This window comes from Athene cunicularia, unplaced genomic scaffold, assembly GCF_003259725.1.
Source record: "Athene cunicularia isolate RWA unplaced genomic scaffold, athCun1 SCF_36, whole genome shotgun sequence".
Taxonomy (NCBI): Eukaryota; Metazoa; Chordata; class Aves; order Strigiformes; family Strigidae; genus Athene; species Athene cunicularia.
The window spans coordinates 14,790-26,291 of NW_020799444.1; the positions used below are offsets into that span (position 1 = coordinate 14,790).

Below are 11,502 nucleotides of genomic sequence, written 5' to 3' on the forward strand. Positions count from 1 at the left end.
GGACGGGTCATAATTGTTTAGTAGGAACGGTTAGAACCTAGGTAACAAAACACGAGGTGATTTGTAAACTGATTTAGAACACATACATAGGACTAGAAGAATGCAAGTAGTTGTCAAGGTGCAGGATTAATGGGAACTGAGGGCAGTAACCGTAACAGCTTGCAGGTACCTGCCAAGAAAACCGTGTCCTTCAGCAAAAGGTAATTCCGGCAGGGGGAGACCGCGACCCCCGACTCACGGACCACCTACTCCCATTACACCCCAGAGCCATTTCTAGACATTTCTAACCTTTACTGCGCAGAATCGGAAGTAGGAGGAGAATATGTTAATGATTTCTTAGAAGTTGTATGCTTATGTATGAAGACTTAATGAATATGTATGAGTGAGTTCTATATAAGATGTATGATTCTGGTGCCTGGCACGTGTTGTTGGTGAGAGCACTCCCCTACACGTCCGGCCGTCAATAAAGAAGTGTCTGCTTTTCTGCATCACATTGGTGTCCATAAGTTATTTTTATCCTGGATTTTGGTGACATCCTCTCTTTACCCTATTGAGAAAACAAGGGGAAAGGTGGGGGGGGGAAGTGATAGATGGACTTGGTGGATACCTGGCATTTAGCCCGAAATTTAGGGTTTTGACCCTAGAAATGAGGCTTTAAATCCTCACAAGTAATCAACGCTTGGGCCCTAAATGTTACGGTTTGGACCCTAGAAATGAGGCTTTAATTCCTCAGAAACAATGAACCCTTGGGCCCTACAATGAGGCTTGCAGCCCTTCAAATGAAGCTTGTGTCCCGAAACTGAGGCCTTGAACAGTAAAGATGAGGTTTTGAGACCCAAAAATAAGGTTTTGTTCCCTGAAGTGAGGGTTCTGAGGATTAAATTGAGGATTTGTGCCGTAGAATTGGTGCTTTGGGGTCAAAAGAGAAGACTTTGGAAACCAAAAATGATGCTTTGGGCCATAAACAGAGGCTTGGGACTCTCTAAATGTAGATTTTGTCTGTGAAGAAGTGGCTTTGTCCCTACAAACGAGAGTTTAGAGCCTTACAATGAAGCTTTGGGCCTTTAGAATAACAGTCCCAAAATAAGACTTTGAGCTGTAGAAGAGGAGTTTGAACCCCAGGAATGAGAATTTGGACCCTGAGGTTGAAACTTTGAGCCCTATAAATGAAGGTTTGGAAACCAAACAGGCGTCTCCAGATGCTGAAATGAGCTTTAGTGTCTTCAAGTGAGGTTCGGACACTAAACCTGAGGCTTTGGACATGAAAACTGAGGCTTTGCCACTGAAGAATAAGCGTCAGACGCAATTTTCAGATGCCCCTGATCAGGAGAGTGACGGAGGCAGGTCTGTCAGTGCCCGTGTTTCTACTGTCTAGCGAGGAAGAAAATGTGTGTAAAAAAATAAAAAATCTTTTCCCCACAGCAGCAACTTCCCTTCTTTTTAGCACTGTTTAGGCAGCAATAAAGCAGCAGGCAGTGAATAAATAATTAATTAAAGAAATGAGCCTTTCACAGGTCCCTGCCCCTCCTGGTTGTCACAGGGGCTGTTCTTCACACTCCCTTTCCTTACCCACTGCCCCTTCTTCCACCTCCATCCACCCTTTGACAGATCTCCTAATTTTCCTTGGGGCGATTTCCCTGGAATTCCTCACCAGGGCATGCAGATACGTGTTAGGGTGAGTGGATCCCGGTGGGAATTACAGCTGCTGTTTGCAGATCGCGCTGCGGACCCGTGCTGGGGCAGCGGCCACCAAAGGCCACCCCCACCCCGGAGAGGGAGCAGCTCTTGTCTGTGGGGAGCGAGCTGGGCGCTCCTCACGCACCCCCAGCCCGGGACACGGGCTCCGCTCCCCGCTCTGTCCTCTCTGCCCTCTCTTTCCCTCTTCCGTCCTTCCCTTTCTTCAGCCCTCGCTTCTCCTCTGTCTCTTCCCCCCTCTCTCACCCCCTCTCTGTCCCTGCTCAGATACTTCCTTCACCCCCCCGCTACCACGTTCTCCCAACACCAGGGCGAAATGTGGGAAGAATTTCTTCACCGTGAGGGCTGTGGGCACAGGGACTGGCTGCCCAGGGAGGTGGTGGCGTCCCCAGCCCTGGGGGTATTTAAAAGATGTGTAGACGTGGCGCTCAGGACACGGTTTAGGGGGGGGCTCGCCAGTGTTGGGTTCACGGCCGGGCTCGGCGACATTAAAGGTTTATTTGAACCGGATTTATTCTGATTCACCGATTCTATTAATTCTCTATTGCTGTCTTGCACCCAGTAAGGGAACGCTACTGCTGGTAACTAAAGGGATTTATTTATTTTTTTTCGAGAAGGCAAAATTGCCCCTTGGTATTGTGGTTTAACCCCATTTGGCAACAAATCACCTCCCCCCCCCAGCAGGATGGGGGAAGAGAAGTGGAAGGGTGGGTGGAGATAGGAAAAGTTTAATAACTGAAGTAACAACAATAATAATAAATTCTCATGACAAGGAAAAATTAGCAGAGACAGTAATGAAACCTAAGAGGGACAAGTGATGGCAATGAAACCAACTGCTGACAACCTACCAACCAGTGCCTGGTCAAAACCAGCCCAGCTCCCCAGTACAGGAGAGGATTTTGGTGCTGGGACAAGCGGCAACGTGCCAGCTTGATGCGTGGGTGCCTTTTTTTGCCCTGAGATGCCTCGGAAGCAGCAGGATGGGCTAAAGCTTCCCTCCTCCTCCTCAGCTTGATTTAAAAAAAAAAATTATTGAAGTAAGGCCGTTTCCCTGAGAATTGCACCTCGCCCTCTCCGATCAGGTGTGTCTGCCCTGTCTCGGCCGCGGAGCTGAGCCTCCTCCAGCCCAGGAAGTCTCCACAGGCGCTGAGGGTGTCCCAGGAAGCCTGCGGAGAAGCAGAGGCTGGGAGATGGCACCAGAGCCCAGGGAAGGAGAGCTGGCATCCTCCTGCTCTGGGCCTGGCTTTGAGGGCACGGGGTGATCCCGGGATTGGATCCTCCTTCATTCCTGGGGCCATCCCGCGCTCTGGGAGCCGGCCCCGACACCCGGGGGTCTTTGGGCACAGCCCTGGGAGACAGGGATGACAGCTCAAAGCTCACAAAGCCCGTGGGGACTCGTGTGCTCGGTGGCCACAGGCCGCTGCTGAGCAGGGAAATGTCTGTGCCCAGTTCCCCAGCCCTGCTGGCGCTGGGGCTGCAGGGACCCTTCCTCTGGGCTGGGGGGCCCCCACCTCTCCCTCCCGCTCGGCAGCAGGGGCGAAGGAGGCCGGTGGAGGTGGGACCAGCACAGTGGGACCCTGTGGTGACACACATTTCCCTTTTCCCTCATGCCCAGGCCACCCCCATGGTGTCAGCACGCCCCTCCCCGCGACACCAGTCACTAATCACTGCACCTTGGCCATGCTCTCAATCTGCTCATTGGTGTGGAAGAACAGCGGCAGCACCACACCCTGCATGTTCTCTACCATTTTTTTGGTGTTTCTCCCCACCGCGGTCTTCATCACGTCTTTGAAGAGGCGGATGGAGAGCTCCTGCACCCGGCTGGACTCTTGCTGGTGGGGGTCTCTTTTGCCAAGTAACAAGTGATAGGAGTAGAGGAAATGGCCTCAGGTTGCACCAGGGAAAGTTTAGACGGGACATTAGGAAAAATTTCTGCACCAGATAGGTTGTCAGGCACTGGAACAGGCTGCCCAGGGCAGTGGTCGAGTCACCATCCCTGGAGGTGTTGAAAAGACGTGAAGATGTGGTGCTCGGGGGCATGGGCTTTTGTGGCCTTGGCAGTGTCACTGTAGGGGGTAAGGGATGAGCTTCAGGGTCGTTTCCCACCTGAATTATTCTAAAAGAGGCTTTCTGCCCTAAAAATGAGGGTTTAGACCCCAGATGTGAAACTGTGGGCCCTAGAAAAAGGCTGTGGGTAAAAAAAAGACAGGTTTGGACCCTGAAAATTAGGGTTTCAGCCCTCAAAATGCAGCTTTGGGGACCACAAATGGCTCAAACAGTTGTAGTAAATGGGGCTACATCAAGCTGGCAGCCAGGCATCAGTGCTGTTCCCCAGGGCTCAGCTGTAGGGATATTTTTTTATAAATGATCCAGACACAGGAGTCAAATGTACATTAAGTTTTCAAATGGTATTAAAGTAGGAGGAGCTGTGGGTGCCCTCAAGGGTAAAGATTCCATAGAGAGATCTGGGTAGACGGGAGAGCTGGGCAGTCACCAAACGTTTGGGATTTATCACGAGCAATTGGTGGATTCTCCACCTGGGATGGGGTGATCCTGGTTCTAGGCACAAACTGGGGGGTGAGAGGCTGGAGAGTGGCCCCGCAGAAAGAGATTTGGGGGTCTGGGCTGATGGCAAATTGAGTAGGAGTCAACAGTGTGTTCTGGCAGCCCGAAGGGCCAAGTGTGTCTTGGGATGCATCAAGCACAGCATCGCTGCGCTGCCATCACTGCAAAGGCCCTGGGACACCTCACTCGGATCACTCCAATTCAGCCCCTGAGGGCTCATCCCGCTGGAAGCCTCCGGGAGGGAGTGGATGAGCCGCTGGTGATCATGGCAGCTAGGATGAAAATCAGGATTTGGCATGATGGGTGATGGACATGCGTCTGGTGCCGGCCTGATGGACAAGAGCACACATTTTCCCTGTGCTGTCTGCTGGTTTGAGGAGAAAACACAGGATGATGGGGCTGGTATGTCAGCTGGGCACCAGGCAGGGAGGAGGTTGCCGCTTAACTGCAGCCCCGGGGCAGTGGGTCAGCGGGTGTTATGTCACCATGATCAGCCAATCAGCGGTGGTCACCTCACCGTCAACCGACCATCATCAGCCAATCAGCAGTGGCCACGTCATAGTGGGCATTGTCCTCACCAACAACCGCATGACTATGACATCACACACACGAGGGTATGAAAGCACAGAACGGTGGGTCCTGCTGTCCAGAGAGCGTCCGCAGGACGAGCAAGGATGAGCTCCCACCCGGCTGTCGCCACTAAGGAGCATCCTGCCAGCGTGAGGCTCAGAGTGACGGACTACTGGAATGGGCTGGAGCACACCTGCATGATGCCCAGTGTCACTGCTGAAGGTACAGGCACCCACAGCCACCGCCAGAGCGTTGCGGTGCGTAGAGGGTGGAGGGTTGTGTGGGGGAGACTCGGCACTGGAGCCACCTCAGGGCCGTCTCTACCTGGTAACAGTGATGACAGTTGGTGTCGGCCAACACACCAGAGCTCGGGGGGATGTTGGAAGGTTGAAAACTGGTGGACATGGAGTGTGACCTGGTTTTCCTTTGTTTTCCAGAACGAAGAGCTATCTGGGACGCGGTGGCCAGCTACATTCAAGAACAGCTCCTGCTGCACAAGGTGGGGTGACACCCTCATCCTCCTTGTCCGTCCAGAGGGCTGGGGAGTCCCCATGGCCCTGGGGCATGGCCTACTGTTACTCTTCCCCTCCTCAGGAAGTGGGAAACTCATCCCAAAATTCCCCGCTGGGGGACAAACAGGGCTTGTGCAAGGGTGGTATTGCCTCTGGGAGGTGGTGGTAGACTCATGGCTGACCTGTCCGCTGGAGAACCCTTGGATGTCCTGGGGCTTGCTAACGAATCTCTAGCCTTAGCTTTATAGACAACTTGAGAGTTGGGCCAACCCTCAGTGAGTGGCCAATGTCCGACAGACTCGCACCATTTATATATTTTTAAATCTATTACCTAAGTCCAAAGTCTTTGGAAGCTTCCACTCTTCTCATCATTTAATAGTTATTTATGATACTGTTATCTAGCACAGTTCTGAGAAAGACTGAAAAGCTTAGCTAGAGTGAGCAGTTTCTATATCATGAATTCTCTTAATCTAGCAAAACTCATGTGTTTAGTCAATTCCTCCTCCTTTGTTAAAACTGCCTCCATAGGATTAGCTTGGCTGGGTTTTAACCCAGCCTTGGGTCGGGACTACACAAGAAGCAGGCTAAGAACACTTTTCAGGCCTGCAGAGCCCGGTGGCCTTGGTAACATGACAAGATCGCTCAGTGCTGAACACGTTTCACTGGGCCTTGAAATATCTTTCAGATAGACCAGCACTTGTATTTCAAATTCTTCTCCAGGCTGCTACTGCCCTGACTTTTTCAGAGGGGGAGGACTCAGCGTCTCCTCCCCAAGCGGGAGCGGGCAGGATCCATCCCAAAGCACCATCCCTGCTCAGGGCCAGCGCCAGCTCTTCCCTCTCCCATCCTCACCCTTCGGTCCTTCTCTTCTGTTCCAGGGTGTCCGAATTGCCACCTTCGGCTACTTCGACACTGTCTCCAGACAGATCCAGGTTGGAGAGGAGACCGTGACTATCCACAGGCCAGTCTTTCACCTGGCCAGAAACCTTCTCACGGTTCGAAACCTGACGGATATCAAGGCCTACCTGCCCGGTAAGAAGGTGGATTAAACCCCGGTTCGCTCACGGTCATCACGTCCCATCCCTGGGGCTGAGAACTTCTCAGAAGCGACTCCCCCTCTGTGGAGCAGAGCCAAAAATTTGGGGGTTTGTTGTTCTGGGCAAGGCAACAATCATTTAGCCTCAGGAAGTGTCTTTGGAAGGGCCACTGGCTGACCGTCTCCATCCCTCTCGTTTTTTTTTTCAGGCAACAAGGAGCTGGAGCCCCTCAAATACTCCAAGGTGGCCGCAGCCGCCTCAGTGTCCCGGCAGAAAGCGATGGGCTGCATCCAGGGCACCATGTCCCTCCTCTCTTACTGCCTGGGGAAGGGGGAGAATATCGCCTTTGTCCTGAAGGACATTGGAGTGCTCCTCATTGAAGGCAAGAACATAGAAATGAAGTTCTACTATGACTTCCTGGAGAGGTTGTCTGGGAAGGAGAACTTAGAAAAAGTGATTTTCAAGGTGAGCAGGTCTGTTTCTGCATGGTGCGCATGGGCAGTCCCATGGCGGTGGCCTGGCAGGACAAGGCCAGGTGAGAGTTGATGGTCCTACCAACTCTCCCTGCCTCAGGCTCCACCAATACGGCCTCACAGCCATGTTGAGGACGTCCCACCATCTTGTTGCTCCTCCACTGCAGGTCCCCCGGCTGCTGGACATGGTGGTGTCCCAGATGGTACCTGTGGCCTCCCTGAGTTTCTCTGGCCATGTCGTCATCTTTCCTGAGTAAGTACGTTGACGGCGCTAGCCGCTCTCAAGGTGACATTTGCTTGTTGTGAGTCCATGAGTGTCATCCCATGAGGACACCTGGCAGCCTCTCTTGATGTCCCCGGGCCATGGTCGCTCCCGTAAGGCAGATTTGATGGGTAGGACCGAGGAATTTAGGCAACACTTCCTGCCCATGGGGGCCTGGACTCTTTGCTGGGTGACTCCTTTTCTCAGGACTGTCCTTGGGGATGGGGCATGGTGGACTTGGGGAGAAAACACAGTAGAGCTGGGGAAAAAAACAGCCTTTAGGGCAATGCCAAAATCTGCCAGTGAGCACGGCGAGCGGCAAGGGCTGGTGGTGCTCTGGGTCACGGCGGTGTGTTCTCCTCGTTCCCAGGCTTGAAATGGAGTTTGTGCACAAACCACCTCCCAGAGCTCTTAAGACCTCGAGACAAGTCCCTGGCGAGAACGAGAAGAGGAGAAGTGAGTTTCTGCCACCTCTTGGACAAGGTAAAGCAGCTCCCGGCTCCTTTCCACAGTGCCCCCAACCAAATTCTGTCACTTCACTTGGAAATCTCCAGCGCTGAGTGTCAAAGGGCTCTGACCTGTGCCAGAGCATCCCCCAGCTCGGCACAGCCGTTTGTCCTAACGACACGTTGGCTTCATCCAAACGGAGCCACGGGGTGGGATGCGCCCAGGGGTGAGGTGGGAGGGTGGTGATCCAAGGCTGCCTCCCCCCCGACAAGAAACACCCCCCCAGAAGAGTCCCTGTCACCTCCCCGCTCCCCTTTCCCACAGCGGGAGCTGACGACGCCGTCACAACACTATTGTAATGGGGCACTGGGGGCAGAGAGGCTGCGATGGCAGCTGCGAGGGAACGGAATGGCCCTCTTGGACCTTTGGGGAGGAGCTGGAGCACCCTTGTGTGTCACCAGGGATGGCAGCATCCCAGCGATGCTCTTCTGACGAGATTTCTCCTCCCAGTTCCAGTGGGGTGTCCTGGGTTTGCTGCTCCAAGACCGCCTGACGAGGAACCGCCACAGTTCCAGGAGATCACTGGGCAGAAGAGGAGGAAGATCCAGTCTTTGGTCAGGTAAGGCTGAAGGCTCAGGGCTGAGGGTCTGCACAGGGTCGTGTTGCCCAGAGAGGTGGTGGATGCCCCCTTATTCCTGGGAACATTCCTGGTCAGGTTGGACGGGGCTCGGAGTGACCTGCTCTGGTGGAAAATGTCCTTGGCCATGGCGGGGGTGGCGCTGGACCTTTAAAGGTCACTTTTAACCCAAACTAGGATTTTCTGACCCAGCCAGAGCCCGTTCCCCAGCCCCGAGCATTTGTCATCCATCACCGCCCATTGGAGGGGTGGGATGGGGCTAATGGGAGCCCCCAGTTTCACGGAGCTGGATCTTTTCCAGCCCTCAGGAGAGGCCCAGCGGGGCCTGGGGACACGGGGACAGCTCAGGGGGTTTCCTTTCTCACAGAGGCACAAAGAGGGTCATGGGGGGCAGCATGCGGCCCCAAACCCAGCGTGTCCTCAGGTAGAGACCTCTCTGCCGTTGTGTCCTTCCAGGCAGCAGCCGGTGATCCTGGAGGATTCCTCTGGAGAAAAGCAGCCGGGGACTGGGCAAGCCAAGGGCAAAGCTGCGCTCAAAGACCGAGCATCAAAGCAGACCCAAACTGAAGCGCAGGCAGCAAAGGCTCAGAGCTGCAGAAGAGGAGAAGGAGTGGGAGGAAAAGGAAAAAAAGGAGGAGGAAAAGGAAAAGAAGGAGGAGGAAAAGAAAAAAGAGGAGGAGGACAAGGAAAAGGACGAGGATGGGGACGAGGACAACAAGAAGGAGAATGGCGGGAAAAAGGTGGAGGATGGAGAAGAGAAGGAGGAGGATGGCGAGGAGAAAGAGAAGGATGGGAAGGAAAAGGAGGAGGATGGGGAGGAGGACGATGGCGAGGTGAAGGAGGAAGATGGAGAAGAGAAGGAGGAGGATGGCGAGGTGAAGGAGGGGGATGGAGAGGAGAAGGAGGAGGATGGCGAGGTGAAGGAGGGGGATGGAGAGGTGAAGGAGGGGGATGGAGAGGTGAAGGAGAAGGATGGCGAGGTGAAGGAGGAGGATGGGAAGGAGAAGTATGGGAAGGAAAAGGAAGACAAATGCTGGCAAAAATTCTGGGAGCTTCAAAGGACCAGAAAGGCAAGCCCTTCCTTCCTCAGGAGGACTCGTACGTGGGCACACCTGTTGTAGCTGTTATGTCGACCACGAGCTCTGAGGCCAGCCTGCCCGAGGAGGCCTCCTGCGATGGGCGCAAATGGCCACGACGGAGGGTAATATGGAGAGTGCTGTGAAGTTTCCTCCTCAGAAGTTCTGACCGGTGCTGCATTCCGGCCGTGGAACTCCGAGGCCAAGCTGCTCGAGGAGCCCCTCGATGAACACCTGGGCTTTGGGGCAACCAATGGAGGGACGAGGGGACCCGGCTGCCCGCGATGCCTCGCGCTGAGGAGCAGACCTCCCCGGGCCGGAGAGGCCCTGGCTGGAGCCATCAGGAAGGAGAGGATTAAAAATAAAGATGGAAAGTTGCAGAAGAGCATTGACTTTTTTAATCGGTCGCAACCACAGCCGGGGGAGAAGGTTTTGGCAGTTGTCCAGTGGTGCTGAGATCAGCCCAGCGTGGTCCCATGGCAGGGACCTTCCCCGGGAACGTTTGCCATGGCTGTTGGGGGAAGAAACGGGCTTTGGGGGGCAAGAGAGGGCAGGCAGGCAATGGGAATGACGTCGCAAAGGTCAGAATGTCCCTGGAGGGGAAAGGAGAGGAGGCGAGTGCAGCCGAGGATGGGTGGAGGGCACCTACGTGCAGGTGGTGGGGGAGACACCTGAGCTTACACCCAGAGCCAAGCAAGGAGAGAGCAAGGCTGAGCACAGCTCTGCTGGGCTGGGCTTTCTTCTTCCACCTGGGTTAGACCTGGGGCTCTTTATCCTCCTATTTCTCTCCACGTTTATCCCATTTAATCCCCAGGTGCCCCCTTTGGCCACACTGTTGGCCACCCCCAGGGACAGAAGGTCCAGCTCATTTGTTGAGGCTCAGCCCTCGTGTTTAGGGCACAAAGCCTCAGTCCTTGGAGTCTGTTTTACAGGGACCTCATTCTTAGGATCAGCTCTGGAATTTTGAGGGCCAAAGCCACGTTTTCATTTTCCAAACCTGAATTTTGAGGGCCACTTCCTTTACAGAGACCAACACCTCAGTTTAAGGGTTTTGTGAGGATTTAAAGCCTCATTTCCAGGGTCCAAACCCTATTTTTTAGGGCTCAAGAGTTCATTGTATCTGAAGATTTAAACCTCCTTTCTAGGGTGCAAACCCTCATTTCCAGGGCCCGAAGCCTCCTTTGGGGGGTCTCAAGCCACATTTCCAAAGCTTGACTCCGTGGTGTGAGGGCACAGAGCCGTCTGTCTGTGCTCTGAAGCCTGATGCCAGCCTCAGGCAGCGTTTGTTCTTGTAAGCAGGCTGCCTTGCCGTGAGCAATTGCGGAAGCACGGCCCTGCTTTTTGGGGCCGGGCTCTCCCTTGCTTTGTTTTCCCTCAGCACAAGCAGCACCCCCGCCTGCGCTTCCCGGCCCTCAGCACCCCGGCCCCGGGCTGTGAGCAGAGAGAGCCAGCCACCAAGCCACGGCGCCCTGCTGCTGCCGAGCCCGGCCGGCAGAACCCTTTGGGCAGGGAGTTTTCCTGCCGCTACCCCGAGCGGCCCGGCGGGGCGGGCTGTGAGGGCAGGCCCGGAGCCCCCCGAGCCATCGCCTGACAGCGCAGGCCGCGGCAGGGCCGGGCCTGGGCCGCCGCCATGACAACCGCCCCCCCCCTGCCGGGGCGCTCCTGCCAGTCCAGCCCAGAGCCCGCCCCGGCCGGCAGAGCGACAGCCAATCGGCTGCTGCGGCGGGAAGCGCCGCCAATCGGCGCCGGGCGTGCCCTGCCCAATCCCAGCGCCGCTCTCGGCGGAGAGGCGGGAAAGTTCTGAGGCGACGGCCCCGCCCCTGGCCCCTGCCTGAGGCCGCGGGCACCTGCGGTCCCCTGAGTTCTGTGGGGCCGAGGAAATGGTTCATTCGCAGCGGGAATTCTCTGCCGCCTGCTGCTCCCCCGGGTTTCAACTGTTTGCCGACGAAGACAGCCAGGAGACTCGAGTGTAAAGACATCCGAGCCCGCAGCCTCCTTCAGTACCCACCAGGACGGCCTGGGTTGCTCAGCCAGTGGGGGCAGTTTCAAGCCTCCCTGACAAGGACAGAAGGCAAGTTTTCCAAACCGGAGACACTGGCTGGGAGTTTGTGTCACCGCAGCCCGGATTTGGAGCCGCTCAGAAACCCAGCGCAGAGCATGGGCAGGGGAGAAGGTCAGCACTGAACGCAGCAGCACCGCTGCGTCATGCTGAGAAACGTCAAGTACAT

At 55.2% G+C, this 11,502-nt stretch overlaps 2 protein-coding genes across 5 annotated transcripts in view; one reads left to right on the forward strand and one right to left on the reverse strand.

Moving 5' to 3' along the window:
- The window catches only part of LOC113490832 (maestro heat-like repeat-containing protein family member 7), a 23,912-nt gene that overhangs the window by 3,714 nt on the left and 8,696 nt on the right, over positions 1–11,502 (reverse strand). The gene's annotated exons all lie outside the window — the stretch shown is intronic.
- LOC113490834 (coiled-coil domain-containing protein 81-like) lies at positions 5,191–8,858 on the forward strand. 2 transcript variants are annotated; one of them, XM_026867430.1, is made up of 8 exons: positions 5,191–5,329; positions 6,221–6,374; positions 6,588–6,844; positions 7,020–7,105; positions 7,485–7,597; positions 8,072–8,175; positions 8,655–8,796; positions 8,830–8,858. In XM_026867430.1, exons 1-7 carry the CDS (start codon positions 5,234–5,236, stop codon positions 8,763–8,765), a joined length of 921 nt encoding a protein of 306 aa, XP_026723231.1. In that variant the 5' UTR covers positions 5,191–5,233; the 3' UTR covers positions 8,766–8,796; positions 8,830–8,858. The 2 variants fall into 2 exon arrangements, with proteins under 2 accessions (XP_026723231.1, XP_026723232.1); XM_026867431.1 differs by lacking the exon at positions 8,830–8,858 and having other exon boundaries at positions 8,072–8,180; positions 8,623–8,732.

Coding starts and splice junctions, on each gene's coding strand:
- LOC113490834 (XM_026867430.1), top strand. CDS start 5,234: ATGGAGTGTGACCTGGTTTTCCTTTGTTTTCCAGAACGAAGAGCTATC. Junction 7,598..8,071: donor TCTGCCACCTCTTGGACAAG/GTAAAGCAGCTC, acceptor TTCTCCTCCCAG/TTCCAGTGGGGTGTCCTGGG. Junction 8,176..8,654: donor GGAGGAAGATCCAGTCTTTG/GTCAGGTAAGGC, acceptor GTGTCCTTCCAG/GCAGCAGCCGGTGATCCTGG.